The sequence below is a fragment of the Camelus bactrianus genome, chromosome 3, assembly GCF_048773025.1.
Source record: "Camelus bactrianus isolate YW-2024 breed Bactrian camel chromosome 3, ASM4877302v1, whole genome shotgun sequence".
In the NCBI taxonomy this organism is placed as follows: Eukaryota; Metazoa; Chordata; class Mammalia; order Artiodactyla; family Camelidae; genus Camelus; species Camelus bactrianus.
The window spans coordinates 111,467,642-111,490,241 of NC_133541.1; the positions used below are offsets into that span (position 1 = coordinate 111,467,642).

General features: G+C 46.8%; 1 protein-coding gene across 3 annotated transcripts; it reads right to left on the minus strand.

The window, feature by feature from the left end:
* Nucleotides 1-768: 768 nt before the first annotated feature.
* On the minus strand, nucleotides 769-21,555 carry FAXDC2 (fatty acid hydroxylase domain containing 2). 3 transcript variants are annotated; one of them, XM_074360981.1, is made up of 9 exons: nucleotides 21,312-21,555; nucleotides 14,666-14,713; nucleotides 12,575-12,666; nucleotides 12,340-12,443; nucleotides 9,373-9,494; nucleotides 4,510-4,715; nucleotides 3,919-4,024; nucleotides 3,353-3,519; nucleotides 769-2,590 (listed from the first exon to the last, which is right to left on the minus strand). In XM_074360981.1, the coding sequence occupies exons 2-9, from the start codon at nucleotides 14,711-14,713 to the stop codon at nucleotides 2,437-2,439; spliced, it is 999 nt and encodes a 332-aa protein (XP_074217082.1). In that variant the 5' UTR covers nucleotides 21,312-21,555; the 3' UTR covers nucleotides 769-2,436. The 3 variants fall into 3 exon arrangements, with proteins under 3 accessions (XP_074217082.1, XP_010968328.1, XP_074217081.1); XM_010970026.3 differs by having other exon boundaries at nucleotides 14,666-14,748; nucleotides 21,312-21,554; XM_074360980.1 differs by having other exon boundaries at nucleotides 14,666-14,748; nucleotides 21,184-21,322.
* Nucleotides 21,556-22,600: the final 1,045 nt, after the last annotated feature.

Sequence of the window (22,600 nt, forward strand, 5' to 3'; positions counted from 1 at the left end):
TGGGGAGTCCATTTGAGGCAGGGGATCCTTCCCAGCTTCTAAGGCTGCTGGTGGTTCCAGGCGAGTTCCTCTGTGGTCTTGAGAGCTTTGCCAGCCTTGAATCCATGCCGCCTTCTCTCCAGCGAGACGTGGGAGCTGTGGGCAGTGCCACATAATAGACACCAGTCCAGCAGACAGAATTCCAGGACTCCGTGCCCTGGCATTGTCTGGAAACAGCCAGGAAGATAGAAGTTGTTGTGATACCTCCTCAAACTCATTTCCCTGCAGGGTGTGAACGAGTGACAGACGCTCCAGCCTTAATGGAATCCAGGTCGGCCACGGAGCCCTGGGATCCTTCACAATGAGCACCCCCACTGTGACTGGCCCCTGGGCCATTGGTGGCTTTTTCTCAGCCTGTGAGGCCAGGCGTTGGCAGTGGTAACATTCTGAATGCTAGAATGGTCCAGGTGTGTCATTACAAAACTAAAAGTGAGCCTTATTTCTTCATTCAACTGACAGCTGTCCCACAGCCTTGGTAGTTGAACATCCAGAGTTTGCCGGATGATTCCACCTTGTGTCAGGTGAGCAGGAATTTTCACACTACCAGTGGCCACCAGGGGCCAGAGGAAAGTGTAGAAGGGGAAGACAGTGAGCTCAACCTCACTTCCCCAGCCTGTTAGGGACCCAAGGAGAGAGGCCCAGTGTTTGACCACGTTGCAGTGGCTCCCGGACACCCTGTGGTGTGAGTGCCAGAACGAGCGTCGGAGTGGAGAGAAAAACGAGTCACCATTGGAATTAAAAGGAGATCAGTTTACTTATTATGCCTTCTTGCACATTCACATTTTCTGCTGAGAATGTTGAGATCTCAGCCTTTGCGTGAGCCCATTTGGAAACAACTTCAGGGCCAGGCCCAACCACCTGCCCAAGAAAAAGGGTAAGAGAACGCCGCCCCTCATCCCCCTGCGCCCTGACAGCACCTCCAGGTCTAAAGTCCTTAAAGGGAGAAATGTATCCATTCCGCCTCTTTGTCCACACTCCACATAGCCCACCCTTGCCCCATTCACTGAAGATGGGCTGTTTTCCAATTGTTTATTTGTAGGAACAGGTTGTGGGTGCAGGCCTCAGCTGTGGGCACTTAACAGCACTGATGGGCCAGGAGCTGTACTGAAGCTAAGGACCCGTGCTGTCCCGGGAAGGCGCGGAGGAGAGCGCGACCTGGTACCTGCTGGGTTGGCCTACTGGGTAAGGAGAGGTCCTTTTTGTCAGATCTGCCTGGAGACTCAGCCCTATCAGATGTTAAAGTATTTTATAAAACTACAGTGGGTGGTTTTCTGGATGGAGGCGATCTGAAAGTTCAGAAATGCATCAGGCTTTAGGAACTGATAATAGTGGTCTTTCCGGTCAGAGTGGTCTTCAAATTGTTCTTGGGAACCCAGGGTCGGGACTGCTTCAACCTAGGCAGCTCTGGTTTTGTTGTAGATGGTGAGGTTTCATCTGAAAAGGCATCATTGCTAAATGCATCCTATAAAAATGGTGCTGAAACAATGGTTTCATCATTTGAGGGAAATGAGGATTTTGCTCTTCATTCAGCCATGTATTTATTGACTTTTCATGGAGGAAGAGGGTTCTAGCCCCTTTGGTCCTTCAGAGACTAATAAGGGGCCTCAGTTGGATGTCCCCAAGGGTGCAACTCTGGGTAAAGGGGCCTCAGCTTAGCAGGGCCACGGGCTTCAGCCTCTGGTTTCCGTGTGTAGCTGAAGGTACTGGGCTCTGCACTGCGCCTCTTTGGTATCTCAGGTGTAGCCCCGGGAGGGTCTCCTGGGATTGGTATCTTTCTTCTCAGAGGGATGATGTCCATTTGAAGTGGGGCTTTTGATATACTTACTCCGTGTGTGTGTGTTTGCTGGGGGACAGTGGGGACTTGACTGCAGAACTGCTGCTGGGGTGTCCAGGCCCTGGCCTGAACGGACTAAGAGAGAGGCTTTTTGGGACAGGAAGGGGCAAAGCAGCATCTTAGGTTCCCCCAGCACCAGGAAGAGCTCTCTGGAGCCACGCAGCTTCCTGTTTTGCTGCCACCTTTGTCACTCTGTGTCTTGTCTAGGCCACAAAGGTGTCATCTGGGGTCCCTCTCCCTTTCCACATCAGAGGACCAGGAGGACTTACCCAGAGCCCAATCAAAGTGGTTTCTTCCCTGTGACTGGCCTCCCTTTTGGGGAACTTTTTTTTTTTTCCTTCCTTAATCTACTCTCCCATCCCCTTGAGGAGTAACAGGGGCAGTTGGTGGAGCCCTGGCTCCATCGCTGGCCCTGCTTTTCCAGGAGTGACCTCCCCCCTGCCCTTAAGGGGTCGCCGTTACAGCGTGTGGCTGAAGGAGCAAGTTAAGTGTGACCAGAAGGGCTCAGGCCACCTTGGCCGTCCTCTGCTGAGGGGCAGCCAGGACGGCCCTCGGGCCGCTTCTTACTCTGTCTTTGGGGAGTCGGGAATGCTCTGTGAGAGCGGGGTGAAGCCCAGCAAGATCGTGTGTCTCTCGTAGGCCCTGGTCTGCTTAAACACGGCATCAGTGCCGTGGAGCTGGTCCAGCACCCCCAGCACCCCGTAACACTGGTTGAACCTGGAGGAGAGAGGAGAGCGCTGGAGACCAGCTTGCTGATCTCCGTTCGTCTGTGCCAGCCTCACACCCATTTCTCAGCCCTCCTACCCCCGACCCGTCCCCACCATGTTGACCACGTGCTTCAGAGTAACCTGGGCATTGTGCACACGCTCCTGGGGACAGTCCAGGCTGCAAAATCTACAGTCTTCCTTTGAACAGCTCTTTCTGTGATTTTGAGGCACATAAGTCAGGACCAGTGGCCGAGCCCATCTTTTGCTCAGGTAGGTTTTTGGGCCGCCTCCATCACAGTCCCCTGGTGCACTTCAAAAAATGCACTTCCCAGGCCCTGCTGCCCCTGCTGCTTCAATTCAAAGTGGAACCCAAGAGCCTGCATCTGAAAAAAATGTCTCAGGTGATTCTGGTGCCGGAGGTTCCTAAACCTCACGACAAAAACTGCAGGCTTCCAGAGAGCACACAGCTCCCCTTGGGGGGCACACAAGAATTTGTGCATGTGTGCACTTTTTCTGGCAGTGTCCATAGCTTACACGAGATACTCAAAGGCTCAAGGCCCTAAATACAGGTAAAAACTCATAGTTGCAGGAAAATCCAGTGTCAGAAAGAAAGAAAAGGGAAAGGTCGTCTGGGTTCCAGTGTGGTCGTTCCAGACCTCTCCCTCCACTAGACCCACGTTTAAACCGAGACACCAGTGTCTGCTATGGGAATTTCCAAGAGTGAAGGTGGAGGTTGCTGCCCAGGGACTCACACCGGCAAGGGGTGCCTTACTTGAGATGGTGGTAGTCATGGAATTCAGGTGAAGGCAGGAAGGGTAGGTGGTAGCCACAGTGGGAGATGGTAGTGATGGTCAGGGCCAAGGAAAACCAGATGGTGATGGAGGACAAGTGGGAACCCATCACTACTGGACCCACCATCGCCGGCAGCATGTTGGAGACCTGCAAGGAGAAGGCTGTTTGAAGGTGGAGCCCGGAGAGACGGAGGGGACCCAGGCTGGTGTCTACTTCACCGTGGGGTGGTACCAGGTGAACTTTTTTGACTTAGATCTGGGGAAGCTGGATGAGTTTCTGGAGCTTGATTTGCTGGAGTCCCTCAGCTTTGTAAGTTGGGACAAGTTATGAACTGTTTGAGCATCAACTTCCTCATTAGCAAAATGAGGATTTAAAGGGTTGTTGGGATGATTAAGCGATATAACTTATGTTGGGCATATGCCAGGTCCACAAGAAACAGTGGCTGTAGGAAGAGCGAGCCAGTGTAGTCTAATTCTGTGCAGGAAGCTTAGGGAAGGGGGCTGGGGCCTCTGCTCTTTCCTCTGGGGGGAGCAAATGTCTACTCACCACATGCTCGATAGGGTGAGCATAGAGAGAGGTGATGCCAATGGGAGCTGTCCACTCGTGATGTTTCTTGTGGATATTCTTGTAGAGTGTTGGGTGGTGAAGGAGCCTGGGAAAATAGGTAACAGTTAATAATCTTCCAGTCCCCTGCTTCCCTCCCCAACCAGACCATGAGAAACCAAAGGCAGGAAGGAGAGGTTACATCCACAGGGCAAAGTTGAAATCACAGTGGATTGGCACTCAGACAGATCTGCCTTTGAGTTCTTATGGTGCATAATTTGAGGTGGGTGACGCCTCTCTCTACCCCAGTTGTATGAACTGCAAATTGGGGATAATGGTCAGAAAGGATTCAATGAGGAAATGAATGGGAAACTGCCCTGCTGCACACATGGATGGAGATTCTGGACATCCATCAGCGGTCCCAAGTTGTCAGCTGAGGAAGAAATAGTTATCTCCGTGTTAACTAGATTAACGGGAGGCTTTTGAGGCCTGGTACTGTTGGTCCTGCCTCTACACTTGGTGGTCTCCTCTCTCCTTGATGAATGAACCTGGGAGAGCGAGGAGCCAGCTGTGCTCAGGCAGCAACTCACTCACCGGTGTGAGTAGTAGAACAGGACTTCCTCAATCAGCGTGAAGACTGCCAGCTCCAGGAGGAACCAGTGGAAGGTGGGTAGCTCTCGGCGGCAGGGGTCTCCCCATAAATTGAGGATGGGATAGAGGAAGGCTGTTATGGGTAAGGAGATTACGAACTGGTTGAAGAGAACTGTGCGGATAGCCCGGCGTAGTTTCTCGGGGTCCACCTGCCCAAGGGATGGAATGAAGAACAGAGATGCACAAGAGTGTGAGAAGCAGGTCCTTCCCTTCTAGGAACTAGGCTCCTCTGTGACCCACTTTCGGGAGGTCCTTACTTGGGTGGATGCTAGGAGTGATGTCTGGCCGTGGCCAGCAGCCCCTGACTGCTGCCCAGCCCAGGGGAGGAACCATCTGGCAATGCCCTGCCTTTGGCAACTCCCCTCCCGCAGCCTTAGTCTCTGCCTGAGTTGGCCTTCTTCAGGCTTCTGCAGCTTCTACCACTGTCCTCCCCACTTCTCTGGCCAGGCCTGGCCTCATGTATTCCCGACAGGCATCTTGGGGAGCCTCTTGGGTTCTTGGATTCCTCAGTCAGCCTTTTAGACCCTCCTCATGCAGAGAGCCTTGAGCACCATCAGGTGCAGAGGTCAAGGTCATTTGCCTCCTCCTGTGGTCCAGTCTCACTGGACCAGGCCCAGAACAAAGAAGGATGTGAGCCAGGGAGCTCCTATCTGGCCTCTTGACCAACTTCCTGTGACCAGGTCTTTCTGGCTCTCAAGGGTGGAGCTGTCAGGATGGGGGCCTGCCTGGACATTCTCCTCAAGGTCACTGTGGGGAGCTGGCCTCACATGCTCATACCCCATCCAGCCTCAGTGCTATAGCCAGCATTTCCACAGGAACCAGGAACCCCCTGACCCCTTTGTCAGAGCACCAGAACTCCTGGGAATAAATAGCCCCATGAACATAGGTCACTTCTTGGGTCCTGATGAACTGGTTTGGGATTGTCAAAAGGGATTTATTCCTATGAAATTCTGCAAGGTGGAGGGTTTCTGCCCCTAGGGTGAGGCCAGGTTAAGAGTGATCCTCAGACTTCAGGCCTTCCTCTTCCTCCAGCTTTTCCAGGCACTGCATGTATTGAGTGACCAGAATTCACTCTCTAAGCCTTCAGTTCCATCCCATAGTGAAGCCAGGTCTGGCCGGCCTGGTTTGAGGGCACCTGTAAAGGAAACCATGCACCTCTTCTGGAAACTTGGACCGAGAGGAAGATGTCCCATATGTTTATTAATTCATTCATCCAGGGGATATATTTATTGAGTGCCCTCTATGTTTTAGGCAGTGTTCTATGTACCAGCAAGGGAGCAATGAACCAAAGATTCCTGCCCTCACTGAGTTTATACTCAATAGAATGGGCAGGGTAGGCTTCATTGAGATGGTGAGATATGAACAAATAGATGCAGAAGGTAAGGGAAACGGAGATCTGGGGGAAGACTTTTTAGGGAATGGAAGAGCTGGTGGAAAATGCTCTAAGACAGGCACATTTCTGGCATACATGGCTGGAGAGGAGTGAGGTGTGAGGGTGGAGAAGTAGAAGGTGAGGTCAAAGAGGTGGGGAGGAGCCAGTGCATAAAGGGGCCTGCAGGCCACTTTGAGGACCTTGGCTTTTACTCCAAGGGAAATGGGGGTCATCCCAAGGTTGTGAGCAGAGAAGTGACAAGATCTTACAGGATTATCTTGGCTGCTGTGTTGAGAGTAGACCGTAGGGGAACAAGAATAGAAACAAGGAGACCAAGGAGAATTGCAAAAATATAGACAAGAGAGGATGTCTCAGACCAGGGAGGTAGCAATGGAGGTAGTGAGAAATGGTTGATTCTGGCTGTCTTTTGGAAATCGGTTTCCTGATGGATTGGATGTGGAGTATGAGGGAAAGAGCAGTCAAGGGTGACTCCAAGGCTTTTGGCCTGAGTGGCTCCCCAGCTCTGACTGGGGAAGCTGTGGGTAGCAAAGGCTTTGGCAGGTGGGAGGACAGAAATTCTCCTCGGGACACATTGGATGGGAGATGTCCACTGGGCATCCGTCAAAGAGGCACCTGGATATTTGAGCCTGGGATTCAGGAAGGAGTTCTGGGCTAGAGCTGTGGGCATTTAGGTGGTATTTAAAGTCATGACACTTGAAGAAGTAAATGAGGGGATGAGGATAGAGAAGAGGACGGAGGAGGTTGAGGAGGAACCTGAAAGGAGACTTGAAGGAGTGAACAGTCAGGTGGGAGGAGAGACTGGGGCCTTGGAAGTCAGTGTAAGAAGCTTTAACAAGGGTTGGGGTTGAGCACTTGTGAAAACAGTCCTGGTAGGTGTAATGAGACAAGCCGGCAACCGGATCCCTGGTGACCTTGCCCAGAACAATTCTGGTGGAGCAGTGGAGGTGCAGGCCTGACGAGGAGGTCTGTGGAGGAGGCAAGACGATGGTTTTGTGATTATTTGAGGAGATGCAGGCTGAAGGATTTAGATGAAGTTTTATGATGTCTGGAAATTAGTTTTAAATGATTAAGAAAAAATTACAGATGCATAGATATTTATATTTTATATAGAGAGAAAACAAATATTATAAAATGTTTCAGATTGGTGAATTTAGGTGATATGTAAATGGGTTATCAGTGTCCCAATTTTCAACTTTCTAATATATGTTTATAGGTTTTCGTCATCACAAAATTTTAGGAAAAAGAGTGGACAGAGAGGAACTGGAAACTGTATTCACAACTCTTCGAAAGAGCTCTGCTGCCAAGGGCAGCCAAAATATGAGCAGTAGTGTATATGGGGGATGGAGGCAAGGGGTTCTTTTTGGTTTGGTTTTAAGATGGGGAAAATTATAGCATGTTGGTAATAAGCCCGAGAGGAATAATCCAGAAGAGTCCAAAGAAAAGGATACAAGAAAGAGAAGGAAGAATTGCTGGAGCAATTTCCTGGCGTGAACAAGAGGTAATGGGTGTAGCGTAGAGAGTGGCGGAGTGGGCTGTGGATGGGAGCTGGGAGAGGCCACCTGTTAGACCAGGTGGGCAGGCAGAGCGTGTGTATGCAGGTGCTGCCCACAGGCTGGTGTGTGCACAGCTGTGGGCGTCTCCTCTGTCTGCTTCCATTTCCTTAGTGAAGTAGGAGGCAAGGTGGTCCTCTGGGAGGAGGGGAAGGGAGGAGGGGTTGGGGATGTGAGGAGGGAGGAGGAGTGAACTAGCTCTCATTTCCAGGAGAGTGGGAGACTGAACAGAGCAGCAGCGGATCTTAGGAATGCCACAGCATACCGGCCCCGCTTGAGGATCTGCTTCTGATGTCTGAGGTCAGGCATCAGGCCTTCCTGGAATGGGTCAAAGACTAAATGGCCTCCGGGGGTCCCTTCTTACTTGTGTAACCAGCTGAGGGAGCACACAGTGCAGGAGCACTGGACCTGGAGTCAGATGAGACGAGCCCTGACTTCGTTTCCTAGCAACAGTCTGACTTTAAACACGTCACTGTACCTTTCTGAACCTCGGCGTCTACAAAATGCAATGAGACCTTCCCTGTGTGGCCCTCCCTTCCTTGTAGCCTGTGAAGTGTTCCCGTGTTAGGTGATTGATTTGAGAGCTGGTTGTGGCCTGGTGGTTCAGAGCAGAAGCCCTGGAGTCAGAAAGCTTGAGGGGAAATCATGTTTCTAACCCATGTCATCTCATGGCCTCCATTTCCCGATCTGAACGATGAAGGTTATTACAGTACTTGGCCTTGAGGTTGTAAGCGTTTAGTCATTGGTGCCTGGTAAGGAGACTAACATGATCTGGCACGTGAGAAGTTCTCAAGGGCTAAGCACTGGCTTTGACCCTTCGGCTCAAGCTGGTTCAGGAGGAAGCTCCCTGGCTGGCTGGCAGCTTTGTCTTAAGTGAGGGGAACTGTGACCCAGGCCAGCAGCCCTGCTTCAGGAAGGGACTGTTCAGAAAGCTTGGGTCAAGGGCACTATTTTTCAGCCACTCTGCTTTTCAGGAGTTCTGGGCTGAGCAGAATTCCCTGAGCTGAGGTGACTCACTTAGGTACCCTGGCCAGTAGTTAAATGATGTAAAAGATGACTGTCTCCTCTGGGAAAAAAGCCAGGATATGGTTTGGGTGATGCTTGAATAAAACAACCGGGTTTAAGAATCAACTTCCTTGTTGTGTAATAAAAGGCTCCCAGGTGGTTTTCAGAGCACCAACCCGGGCTCAGGGAGCAGTGGGCAGCGGGGGCTCACTTCCCAGGCCCAGATGTAAGTCGGAGATGTGTGTGGCTGGCCTTCTCTTTGCTTTGGGCCAGGAGTTCCTTGTCAGCAGGGTGCAGGCCTTGTTAATTGTGGATAAACTATGCACTGGTGTTTGAACTGACTAACTGGGAGGGGAGATCTGCTTAGAAAACAACCACCACCCACACATTCAGAATTCATCCTCTCCTTCTATTAATAGTGGGCTGCATTGTTTTAGGAGCTGTCTCCCTCCCTTACAAGGGCGGCTGTTTCCCACAGTTTCAGCTTCTCGCCACCACTGTCCCTGCTCCTGTGGACGTGTGGAGAGCTGCCTGACATCTCCGGGACTCGGCCCAGTGCCAGGCTGAGACACTCGTTTCTGTTCCTAAAGTGCTGACTGCAGTGCCTTGGGGCTGCACAAGCAAGTTCGAGAGCCAGGGCCAGCAGTCAGAAGACCAGAACTTTAGTCTTGACTGGCTGCTCTGGGATTTGGGGAGTAGAATATCCTCTCTCGAACTTTCTAAATTGGAGGAGCTTTATACGGGATCACTTGGATCCCAATGGCCATGGGCTCTCCTGGGCCAGCAGGGAGAATGCTGAGGGAGTGCCTTTAGCTCTTGTTTTCTGTGCTTTGACCAGAGAAGCCCAGCAACACTTACAGGTTCATTCTTGCCGACCTGAATTCGATAGCGGGAGATGAAGTTAGGCTTTCCCGTTGTGTCAACCACCAGGAAAAGCCCACTGAAGCTCCAGTAGACCAGAAAGGGCACCTGGATGGCACCTAAGGTTGGGAAACAGAAGGAAACCATCAAGGCACTCTCAGGTTCTGGCAGTGAGTGTATTAACTGAACATGTGCTTGGTGGTGACTGAGGCTGTGTTGTAGACGGTCCCCTGCCAGGGAGGTTTTCATGCTTAGGGCCAGGGGTCCTGCCTTTATCTTGGGGTGACAAACTAGCTGTGGGAACTGGGACAGGTCACTTAAGGAGTGTCTCTGTTTCTTTTCTTAGCTGTAAAATGGGGACAACAGCCTTCCAGGTGGTTGGAGACAAAAACAATACAAGATTTATGCTGAGATATATGACACACTGTAGATATAAGTGAATTGAGGTTGACATTTGGGAGTCTGCCCTGTGAGCCCTTCATGAATTGCTGAGGAAGGAGGAAGCAAAGGAAGAGCTTAGTGTGTAGGGCTTGCCTAACCCCGGTTATCTTACGAAACGAGTGGAGGGGCTTCACACGTCCAGTCAGCACTTCCTGAACGGGAAAACCCATCTTTCAAGGGGCTCCTGGTAAAGTCTTCATACCCTACCCTCTTGGAGAGTCAGTGTCCGGACCACTGTGGTAACGGCTCTGGGAACTCCTGTTTGACTTTGTTAAACTCAGCCTTTCCCAAGCTATTCTTTACCCAGAACTGTTTTCTCAAAACGTCTCAGGATAGGATGGCCACATGTCCCTATTTGCCCAGGACAGTTTCAATTTACATCCGACATTCCAGCATCGTTATTAAAACCCCTCTTTTACCCTCGCAAATGCCATTTGGATGATAAATCATATGGCCATTCCACCTATTAACATCCCACGGTGCTCATGTTCTGCAGGATATTTTAGAAAATGCTGATCAACACTTAAAATTTGGATATGGCCTTTTGCTCCACATCCTGCATTTCCATGAAGTCATCCCAAGTATCTCTAGTCTCTGACTGTGAATAAATAAGCACTGTGTCCACCCCAAAAGGCAGTCATTCTAGTGACCTTACAGTGATCTAACTCTTGTAGTATCGACTTTATTTTTCTGTGCTTTGCCTCCTCCTCTAAATTTAATATCCCAAGGAGCAAGGGTGTCTTACTTAACGCTCTGTCTCTGTATCCCTCCTCTTGTGCCCCTCCTGCCTGTTGCAGCTGATACCTGAAAAATACTTGGCTAGCACTCTGGGGAAATGTGATGAGCACATGTACTCTGGAAGGCAATTTGGCAGTGTCTGAAGTGAGAACGCGAGCGAGACGGAGAGTCAAAGACAGAAAGACAGGGAGGAAGAAAAAAAAGGACACATGCATTCAAACACACAAATGTCCATCTTAGCATTTAAAAAAACCCCACAGAACATTTAAGTAACCTAAATGTCTGTTAGTAGAGAATGGACGAAATTGATTAAGGTATTTCCATAGAGTGGAATAGACAGGGCAGCTTACAATATTAAGTAAGTATTTATCAGCTGATATGGAAAAATGTCCATAGCCTAATCAGTGGGGAAAAAAAAAACAGTCAAAAGATAGTGTCTTTTAAGTTCAGCCATATATCCAGTATGTAGGAGATTTATACTGATAGATGAATAGAGGCCTTCTTCTTGGCTATGGAAGGATGGGTGACCTTAACCTTCTTTATGCTTATCTGAATTGTCTGACTTTTACTTGTAACAATGGTCATGTATTTACTTTTATCCTCAGAAGTAAGAAACGATTTTATTTGGGGGAAAATAAATGTTAGTTGGTGGTTGCCTAGCAGGCCGTCCCTGAGGTGTCCGCCTACCTGTCAATCCAAGGGCTCCTTGAGGAGTACAGAATGAAAGTCACCAGAGGTGATCCTGGACACTTTCCAGCTCTAACGTCTCAAATTGCAAATATTTTCTGTCTCTGCTATTTGCTTATCACTGAGGTGATAGGTAGTTTTCCCATCATTGTAACAGAGACGCATGAAGGGTTTTCCCACCACTTCCCCACATACATTTGCAATCTGCGTTGTTCTTTCCAATGAGAACTTAAGACTCCATTACCTGCCGTATTTCATATTCAGCCCATTTTCAAAGCTCTCCTTCTAGCTAAAAACACTGGACAGAAAGATTTTACTTATACTTTTGCTTTGTGACAGCTGACACTTTCTTTAAAATCTCCCCTTCTGGACTGGACTGGACATAGGTTTTTTGATTGTTTTTTTGTGTGTATGTGTGTGTTTGTTTATTTTCTTCCAGCAGGACTGTGACATAATTTTTTTTAACAGGATAGACACTATACCTTAAGACTTTATTGTAAATATATCTATACCGTCCATATGAGTTTGGCACAGAGTAACCTTAATAAATATTCTTTGAGTGAATGAATGTGTAAGTGAGGACAGTGTCACCAGTGTAGATGATGCTGTTATAAATTTCTGTGTTACAATAGGCTTTTTTCTTCCTCTGTGCTTTCCTAGACTTGTTTTGACTGTCAATACTACTTATTTGGCACTGTCAGTAATACTGAGTGAGCATTTGCTGTTGAGTCCCAAGAGCTAGACTGCACCAGTTCCAAGGACATAAAGCCACGTGAGACAGAGCAGTCCTCGGCACTTGTGGCCCTGGCATCTACAAGCATAATTACTGCTCTACACATGCATTCATTTTCACACCAACTATTTCTTTATTTTTCTATTTGGGGGGAAGGAGAGGATTTCAACTTCTTTACTTAGACATACATTCCAGATTGCCCACAAGTTTAGCACTCTTTGGGGTTCCCACTGTCCTAAACGTTAAGTCCTCATTCCTTGGAATAATACACTGAGAAGTCCCGAAGTAAAGAACAAAACAATAGAAAAAGGATTTAGCTATAACCATGTACCCAAACCTCAGCGCTGGTGGCCTGGGAATCTCACCGAGAATGTAGAGGATCCACTCCTGCCCTTCGCATGTAGACAGCAGCCTCTCCCACTGGGCTTGCCAAAAGCAGCCAGAAGCACCCCAGAATCTCTGAATATGCCTTGGAAGAAAACTCATTCAAGTTTCTGGGTGAAGACTGGTGAGTAGACAGCTCCCTAATCCATGCCCTGCCCCCAGATCATGAACCCCCGGCCCCCAGGTCCTGAGTTAGAGCTGGTGGAGCAGACTCACCATGTGACCGAGTTCCAGAGGGCCACAAGCAGGAGAAGGCCAGAGCCCAGGATGAAAGCCGTCCTTCTCATGGAGCCCCAGAGGTGTCCCTCCTGGGGGAGGACAAGAGAGTGACAGGCCCCAACAAGCCTCCTGCCTATACATGCAGCTCCCTGCTGAGGCCTGGCAGGAGGGATGTGACATCAGGATATCAGTCACACCCGTGCGGTGCACATGTTGACCAGTCCCAGCTTCTATGGGAGCCTCTTCCTTATCAGGATCTCTGAGGCTGTGTGGGTGTGTGTGATAAGGAGAGCTCAAGGTTGGGGCAGAGGAGAGAGCAAACTTGACTCAGAGAAACTAGCAGGTAATTTTGTCACCCAGAGGAGGACAGGCGATCCTTCCAAGAGCCATGGGATTTCAGCACCAGTCCTCTTGTTGAACAGAGGTGCTGATTACCTACACATTGGAATCACCTCAGAGCTTTTTAGAACTCCCTAGGTCCAGGCTCCTCCTCCGAGCAATTACATAAAAGTGTCTGGGGTGGGACCTGGGCCTCCCTATTTTTTAAAGCTCCCCAGCTAATTCCAGTGGGCAGGCAAGGCTAAGACGGCCATCACAGAAGGACCTGCTGAATCCCTGGTGAGGACACGGGAACTTCACTGTGTTCATGGGCCAGGCCTGTTTTCCCACCCTATCACCTCTTTTGCCCCTGATGAGAAGAGTGAATAAACACATGTTCTGACTTGTAATTACTCCTCTGCTTCCTGGTAGATTAGACCAGGCTGCCAGGTGAACATGATGGTGAGTGGTTCTAGGGGCAACGAACAGACTCCCAGCAATCACTGGGAGGTCCTTGTACGATCTCCTCCAAATGCCTACAGCAGCCATCATTGCGAGCTCAATGGTCAAACAAGAAGGTCCCAGATTTGGAGAAGAAAAACCAGGTATGTCACCAATTTCTGTAGTACCGTGGACAGGAATGACAGATGTCCGTTACATCCTATGTTTCTAAGGCTGGATGGAACCTGCTTGTGTTCTTCACGAGAGTGAACTGGAGGTGGTGGTCGCTGTAGGTCTGTGCCTGCCGCTCATCTGCAGTTAGTGAACCGGGCCTGTGCACTGCTGTGGGGAAACTGACCTAACAGGACCCGATGTTTTAATCCAGGCTTCGGAGGTCTGAAGGAGCACGTTGTTTTGGTTGACCCATTCAGAGCAACCTAAATCTGCCCGGAATCATCTCTTCTTAGCTTACCCAACCCCACTTTTGGTCTACAGACCAAAAAGAAGATAGTAAGTCATTTTGTATGATCAGCGAAAAGGTTTTTGAAGGCCGAGTACTCCTCAGGGTCCTGAGCTCTGAAAAGGACCTCCTCTCTCTCCTCTCTCTCCTAGTCTCTCTTGCTCTCAGTATCTCTCCCCAGAGTCTCTCTCCTCCCTTGAGGGCTGAACTGCCAGGACCAGAAAAACTTGTTCTTTCATACAGGCCATTGAAAGATTACCCGAAGCCTGCCAGGCACTTCACCTTGGGCTTTCCCAATTATTCTTTTTTTAAGGATTCACAGGATGCTTTTCATCAGCTTTTCCAGCCACTAGGAACTTTTCATTTGAGTTTAATCAAATCAAGCTAAGTCAAATTTAAAACATCAGTTCCACGTCTAGGATTAGATCTGTTTCCGGGCACTGTGCTGTTTTCTCTCTGCAGCAGCCCTAGTGCAGGGAGCAGACAGGACAGAGGTCTCTGTGAGGTGTAGGAGCAGCAGCACAGAACTTATCTGGAGTCAACAGATGGTTCCCAACCCCCAGTGGGCCTCTCTTTTTCCCCAAGCAGCTGTAGAAAGAAGTGGTTCCACGCCTGAAGTGTGGGGTTTTCTATGGCCAGAGACTGGTAGGACAGCTATGGGGCTTTTCCGGCAATTTCCTGCAGGCAAAGAGGCTTTGGTTTTAAGGCAGCTTGGAGTCAAGTGATTCTGCTCAGCTACTGAAACAAGCACATCACTGATGCGATCACTATCCCTAAACCTCGTGGGAGATGTCAGTTATGCTGCAAGTGCAGATGTGGGGTCACTGCTGCGTTCTCACCAGTGTGGTGGGTTGGGTGCTGGCATTTACCTGCTTTGGCTTCTCACTGTGCAGCGTACTTCCCGCTTCTCCCTTCATCTGGAATAAGACAGCACAGCTGAGTCTGGAGGTCACTGTCCCATGCAATCAAGGAAGTAGGGAATGGAGAAAGTTGAGGTGAATGGCTAGCAGTGATTTTTTTTTTTAGAAGAATTTACTTTCTTCAGCATTAGTTCATTATGTCAGAATTTTTTTAATGTGCTTTTTTTTTGGTAAAGTTTTTTTGAGGAGGAGCAACTCACTGAGAGATAAAATCATTTTAAAATTTACATATATGTACTGTTCATTGTTTCTAAGAGCAGTTTAGAGCTTTAGGTTTTTAAACTTACATAGTTATCAAAGGAATAAAGCCAACCACAAAATAAGAATCAACAGAATGCGGTAGTCCAGTCATAAAGGACAGTCAAATGTGCTTACACATATTCAAGAAATCAATTATCTAAGTTATAAATAGTAAGTAGTTCATTTGTGTCCTTTTCTTTTAGATTCTGCATTTAAGTGATATCATACGGTATTTTTTTCTTCTCTTTCTGGCTTCACTTAGAACGACGATCTTCAGGTCCATCTGTGTTGCTGCAAATGGCATTATTTGATTATTTTTTATGGCTGAGCAGTATTCCATTGTGTGTATGTGTGTGTATGTATGTATGTGTGTGTGTGTGTATATATATATACACACACATACACACCGCATCTTCTTTATCCATCCATCTGTCAATGAACATTTAGGTTGTTTCCATGTCTTGGCTATGGTGGGCTAGCTGTGATTTTTATTGCTGACTTCTCAATAGAATCACCTGGGAGTTAACCAAATACAAAAACAAAACAAACTGAAAACAAAGAAAAAACCCAGCCTTTGTGTGGGTGCCACCTCCAGAGACTGAATTGATCTGGGCATCAGTAACATGACTGAGGGGGCTTGGCAGTCGGACTTTGGTTGACTTTCTAAGAGATGGGCTATGAGGATTCCTTTTTTTGAATAGCTTCACTCTCCGCCTCAGTACAATCCCATCTCATTCAGGAGAAATCTCTGTCCTCTGAACCCCCACTGTACTCTAACTGCCAACCTCACATGGCCTCAAGGATCCAGGGTCCTGCCTGAGACTTGCTTGGACAGCCTCCTTAACCTCTGTGAAGTTAAGAGTACCACACACATGGGCTGGATTTGTAATGCTGACTGAAATTTAAGCATTTTATAAACTGCTCAACGTGATTCAAAAGATATTTATATACAGAAATCATTAGGACAGTGAATCTTGGAATCTGACACCTTTCTCAAGGTCATATGTCAGTTGCGTCTATCACTTACTAGTTATGTGATCTTGGTCAGATTGTCCTCTCCAAGGACAGTTTCCTGAGAGGTAAAATGGGGAGAATAGTGTCTGCCACTCCTGTGGTCTCTGCTGGGAGGCAGTAAATGTCATAAGCACAGGCTCCCTGTGTATCCTTCCTGGGGCCTTCACACGGTATCTGCTTAGCATATGTGCAGCAGATGAATCAAGCAGAAGGTGTGGTTCATTGGCCCGTGTTTTCCCCAGATGTGCCTCAGGAACCCCTGCATTGGAGTCACTTAGGGGTTGGCTGCAAGTCAGATTTCCAGGCTACTCTCCAACTCAGAATCTCTCTGTATGGAGCCTCAGAAACGGGTTTTAGACTTGTTCTGAGGTGGTTGTGAGCCTCCCTGGAGTTTGGCAGCCGTTTGCCCTTGGGGGTTGGCCGAGTGCCTTGGCAGTGGGAAGGAGGGGCTTCACTGCCTGCCCAGGCTGATTAGGCAGTGTGCTGTGGGTGGGTAAAGGTAACGAGGGTAGAGTGAGATGAGAACTGGCCGTCACTGGAGGTGCAGGGGGCAGGGGCTGGCTCTTGAAAATGTCCTCACCTACTCCCAACTCCCACCCCTTTGGCAGAAAACAGAAGCTGGAAGTTTGGATTGTTTAGGACAGGTTCTTCCCTAAGTCTCCAAAACTGAGGGAGGTATTACCAACATGATGAAATTCAATGCACCTATTGTAATCAACCAAGGATGATTGTCTGGGGTCCTTCTCTGTGGAAGGCCCTGTGGCCCTGGGTGGATACACTGGGGCTCACAGGGCAGTACAGGACCGGGACACTTGGGACCAAATCTAGCAATACAGGATAGTGGATGAAGCCCAGTGACGGGAGGGAACGGCTTTTAAGAAGGGGTCCAGGATGGGGATGGAGAGGAACTGGGCTTGGAGTTGGGGCTAGAATTTAAGATAGCACATGCCTGTTAAATTCCAGGACAAGAGAATTATGCTCACCATCACCACTACTTTTACCATGGAGTCGGGTGTTAGACAATTGGGCAGTTAGACAAAAGAAAATAAGTCCAGGTAAAGAATTGGGAAAGAAGAGGTAAAACTATTATTATTTTTAGATACTATGATTGTATATCAGGAAAACCCATGAGAATCCATTGTAAAACTAACACAAACAGTAAGAGAAGTGAATTAGCTGGTAAGATGTAAGATGGAGGTTCAGAAATCAATAACCTATATGTATATGTAACTAGTTAGAAGAAATAACGGATGAGACAACAACAAAATACTCAGTAACTTTAACAAGAAATGTGCAAAACCTAGATGAGGAAAATGTTCCCATTCCTGAAGGACACAAAAGTGGACATGAGCAAACAGGAAGACACACCACATAACTGGCCGGGAAGACTCGGCGTCATAAGGACAGTAGTTTTCCTTAAATTAAGTTAGAAATTCAGAGTTATCTCAATTCAAATACCAACAGATTTGTTGGCTTGTGGCTGTTCCTGGAATCAGGCAAACTCATTCTAAAATTTAAGTGAAGAAACAAATAAGCAGGACTAGCCAGGAAAACACCAGAAAGGAAGAAAAGTAGTGGAGGAGAGGGGACGAGTGGTGCTAGGTTTAGCAATGCTTAGAACACATTATAAGCCTTTAAAAAAACTTAATTATTACCTCCTCATTTCCCCCAGTAATTAAAGAGTTGCTTAAAAAAAAAAAAGAGTTGTTGCTATAAGAGAAAAGAATGATTTAACCAGGATTTAAAGAGTAGTTCTAACTTGAGTTGCTTCAGTTTTGTATTCTTTGTTATTTGTTTATTGGTTAGTTTCAAAACAAGGACCATGGTTTTTCTGAAACCAATGAACAGCTCTGTGGAAAAGTAAACAGATAGGAATGCCATGCATGAATGCCTTTTAAAATACAAACAAGATCTGGCTAGAAGGAGAATAATTAGGAATATGTTTGAGATTTCCACTTGAATGTATGACAGGATAAATTTTTCTGAGTCTCCCCCTCCTTCTCGTGTTCCTGGGACTGAGTGATTAAGGGCTAATATATAAGTTTAAACTTGGAACCCTTTGCTCCACATAAGCCTTCTGGCCAAAGGGAAGGTGACTTTATCTTCCAGTGGTGGGAAGGCCCCTTTAACTGTATGAGTCACAGCATTATTGCTTGACCTCTGATTTCATTAGAAGCAATGAAGTATTACTTAATATACCTTTTGTTCTTTGGCTGAGCCAGTAAGCCCATGTGCTATGTCCCGAGATGTTTATCTAGATAGCTGACTCCTCTAAGCTACACAACCGTATCATTCTTCTGAATATTTTATGCCAAAGCAGCTTGTTTTCTGTGCCCCTCTATGTCTGTAGACTTGTTTTGAATTTTTACTGAACCGAGTCAGAAAGTTTCTAGGGGAGACCTCAAATATAGTGGGCAGATGTGTCTTCACCCAAAGAAGTTCCTTAACATTGTTTGCCAGTGGTAGTGCTCAAGTTAGAAATTTTGGCAAATAAAATATGGCAAATAACAATTATTAAATATGTAATATGTTAAGGTTCTATAATCATTACATTTTTATGGTGCTTCTTCTCTCTTTTTTCTACCTTTTGAAGTCTCCCATCTCAGAACTAGAAGATGTCTTAAGCTCATCTGATGCCCACATTTTCAATTTGAAGAAAAGGAGGCATAGAAATATTCACTATTCAGCTTCAAATTATACAGCTACTTAGTGGGAGAACTTGAATTCAGTGATCTTACACCAGCTGAGTCTGCAAAAAGTACAGACTGCATTGATGTCAGTGAATACAGGACTGGGCATTCAGATTGCAGAGACACATAGGAATGAGATCAGCTTCTATTAGCCACAAATAATGGACTGGATATTTCGTGTGTGTGTGTGTGTGTGTGGTTTTTGTTTGTTTTGTTTTTTAATACAAAAGGTAAAATAGAGCATGTCTTTTTCTAAGATATTAATCATTCTTTCAAGAAACAGTTATTGTGGGGCGAGGTATAGTTCAAGTGGTAAAGCATGTGCTTAGCATGCACGAGGTCCTGGGTTCAATCCCCAGTGCCTCCACTGAAAAACTAACAAAATAAATAAAACTAATTACCTCCCCCCTGTAAAAAATAAAAATAAAAAAGAAAGAAACATTTATTGTGTGCCAGATACGATGCTAGCCACAGGGGATACCAAGATGTATAAGGCATGCTTCGTGGCCCTGTTTATTAAAGTAGTACTATGTAACTTTGATTTTCCAATGAGAAAGTATATAGGAGGAGAATAAGGACTAGCATTTACTATGAGAATGCATTCAGAGAAGAGAAGGAAATGAAATGCACTTAAAGTAAATATTCTAATCCTTTATAACAATGAACTGATTCCTTCTTAAAGGGAATTTGATATATATTGTGAGATTAGCCAAATTAGATATTTTTAAGGGTGGTTCTTCTGAAAGCAGATGATTTTGACTGTGCAGGCTTTTTGTTGCAGAATCCCCAATCTAGGTAAATGACAGTGAAGCCATAGGTGATGTTCATGACCTCAAAAATCTGAATACAGGGCAGGGGAATGGGATGGGGGTGGGAGAAGCAGACAGTTTAATTTTAAATTTTATTTGTCTGCAGCCTGATTCTTTCAGATTCTGGGTTCCTGGATATGCTCGATGGTTGATGAAGTTTCCGATTTTATAGGTGTTAAGATATATCATCTTTATATAAATGTGCATGGTTTCTTTGTAAATATCTTGTGAAATTATTAGAACTAAAAAAAAAAAAAAAAAAAAAAAAAAAGACCTCAAAGATCATCTGATCTCCCTCTTCCATTTTATAGCTAAGGAGGTAGGCCTAGATAGCAGAACTGACTTGTTCCAAACTCCACACAGTTTCTGGCAAAATCCAGGCTTCCTAACACTTTTTCTTGTGCCACATGTTTTTGGAAAAGCACAAATTCTATTTCCTAAGTGGGAAATGATGGGGAGGGGGCTGCTCTCCTGAGGTCTACGACTCCCATTACACCAGCCTCTGCTCCCCAGCTGTTTGTGTTCTTGGGAGAAGCTGAGCCATCTGCCTCCAGGGCTGAGGAGACTGTCCTGAAATGTAATCACACAGCTTAAAGTCTAGGTGAAGAGGGTTTTCAGGAGCTGCTATGACAAAGGTCTGTATGGAAGTGAGGCTTTTATAGAGAGAGACGATGTTCATCCAAGAAGATAAAATGCATGAGGGAAAAGGTTAAACTCAGACAAAAACGACTCCCTTTGGATAGTTTCAGTAGTGCTCCCTTCACTGCCTTTGCCGAGGGTCCTTAAAACCTTTGTGATTTACTGTGCCGTGTGAACGCATGCCCGCAGGGTGAAGGCCCACCTGTTTTATGAGACCCCTGGCACCAAACACAAGCCTGGCACGTAGCAGGCAGTCAGGTAAACCAAGGAAGGGGAAAAGAATAAAAAGCGTTGTTCTTTGCCCTTAGAATGTGTCCAACATTTGCTCTTGGACATTTCAACACCTTTCCCTGTACTGCAGACTCTCCTTTCTAAGGTCAGAAGCTAATGCTCAAAGTATGTGTTTTACCAAATTGAATTGAATCTTTATATCTAGAGAAATTTAGTCAGAACTGCACCTGAAACTGAAGCAACCTAGAAGTCTGTACCTTGTCTTGCTTACCTTAAGCCCCGAAGGAGCTGAATGAGTGCCCTGATAACCACTGGCCTATTGTTCACCCCCATCTATACACACTGACTATTCCTCTCTCCAGTGACCTCTGCTGGAATTCTTCCAGCGGGACTACCAGGACACTAGCAAGTCTAAGACTGGAGCCTCTGTTGATAAGTCCCAGTATGGTGCTTCAAAACAGCTTTGAGATGTCTGTCCAGTTCCTAGCCCACACATCTGTCTTAGGCCTTTGCAATTTTAAGCCTGTTGTAATTGGCCCCATCCCTTCCAGGTGACCCTGGCAGATGAGAGAGGAGAAGCAATTCAACCTCATTTGTTTCCTGGCAGTCTCTTCCAGATGGATTTTGCTCTTCTGAATTCTGACATGGGAGTTTCTCCTTCACATGGTTTTGAAGCCAAATCCTGTGCGGTTAACACAATTACCTATTTATTGCTAGAAAAACAAGACTATACAGGAAGTAGATGGTACAAACGCAGGCAGAGGATACAGACATTAGCGAGACACGCAGGGGATTCTGTGTACTAAGGAAACATCCCAGGACATTGATTAGAGGCAAAACACGCCTGTACTGTAAGTGGAGCGGGCAGAGAGGTGGCGGAGGTGAGAAGGATGCGCTTTGCCTTTCTTTAAGCGAACTTGGGTGCATCCTGACTTTGAGACCAGCTTCCCGAACCCAGCAGCTCCCGCTCACCTCTGCAGTGGGCTGTTTCCCAGCTTCTCCAAGGTCCCGGCCACAGCTCAAGCCTGCTTTCTCTTCCTTCAGCTCCTTCCTTGGTGGATGCTGTCGCCAGCTGCTGCCTCACCCCGCGGTTACCCGGTGAGCTGGGAGGCTGGCTGAGGTGATCATGTTACAGAGCAGCCGACTGGCTCAGGCCAGGCACGTGATAAGAGAAAAGGTTTGGGTTCGTTTTGACTGAAGATAAAAACATCTTTCTTGTGAAAGGACATCTCCTGAAAGCCAAGAGGAAATACGCAGTTCAATCCAGGGCTGGCAAAACACATGTGACCGAACTTCTCCTCCTCCTCTTCCCTGTTTTTTTTTTTTTGTTATTTGTTTGTTTGTTTTAAATTCCTTCATCTTCCTCAGCTTAAGAAAATGTCTCTGTCCTGTAGGAGGCAGTTTCAATAAGAGTCGTGGGTATCAGATAGTGTTGAAGGTGGAAGGAGGGCAGTTCAAGTGGATAAGAATACCTGGGCCAAAGAACCTCATTTTCTCCTTTTTGATTGCTCTGTTGCTGCTGAGGGCAGCCAAGGCGGGAGAGATACATCAACTACTCCTGTTGAGTCTAGATGCAGGAAAGGTACATCTGGAGAGGTTAAGTTTATACTTTGAAACAGGTGAAATGAGAATACAGGATCTGTGACATGAACTGGTGAGACTTTCGAAAAAGAACTGAATTTTATTTTTACATCTCTAAAAGTTACTTTTTTTTTTTTTTTGGCAAGGGGTACGTAATTAGGTTTATTTAGTTTTTCAATGGAGGTACTGGGGATTGAACCTAGGACCTTGTGCATGCTAAACATTCACTCTATCACTTGAGCTATACCCTCCCCACCTAAAAATTACTTTTGAGTAGGCAATATGTGCGTCTAATATAAAAGACAAAAGGATCATAAGAGTGTACAGTAAAAATTCTTTTTTTACTCCTTCCTCATCCTCTTTTTCTCCCATGAGGCAACTCCTGGGACTAGTGTTTTGTGTATACATCCAGAGCTTGTCTACGTAAATACAAAACTGTATGACTCCTCCTCTTTAGAAGTAGCACGTCATATATGCTTGTTCTGCTCCTTGCTTTTTTCCACTTAGCACTCACACGTGGATATTGTTCCATAGAGTACCATCAAGAGCTACCATGTTCTTTTTAAGGCTGCCATGCTGTTCCACTGGCTAGATGTGTCATACTTTATTTGGCCGTTGGCCAATCTTTTCTTGCCTAATCCTTGCACAGTGCAAGGCTCAGTAAACAGTCAGTACTCATT

Coding starts and splice junctions, on each gene's coding strand:
- FAXDC2 (XM_074360981.1), bottom strand. CDS start 14,713: ATGAAGGGAGAAGCGGGAAGTACGCTGCACAGTGAGAAGCCAAAGCAG. Junction 12,444..12,574: donor CTCTGGAACTCGGTCACATG/GTGAGTCTGCTC, acceptor TTTTCTTCCAAG/GCATATTCAGAGATTCTGGG. Junction 9,495..12,339: donor GTGGATCCTCTACATTCTCG/GTGAGATTCCCA, acceptor TCCCAACCTTAG/GTGCCATCCAGGTGCCCTTT.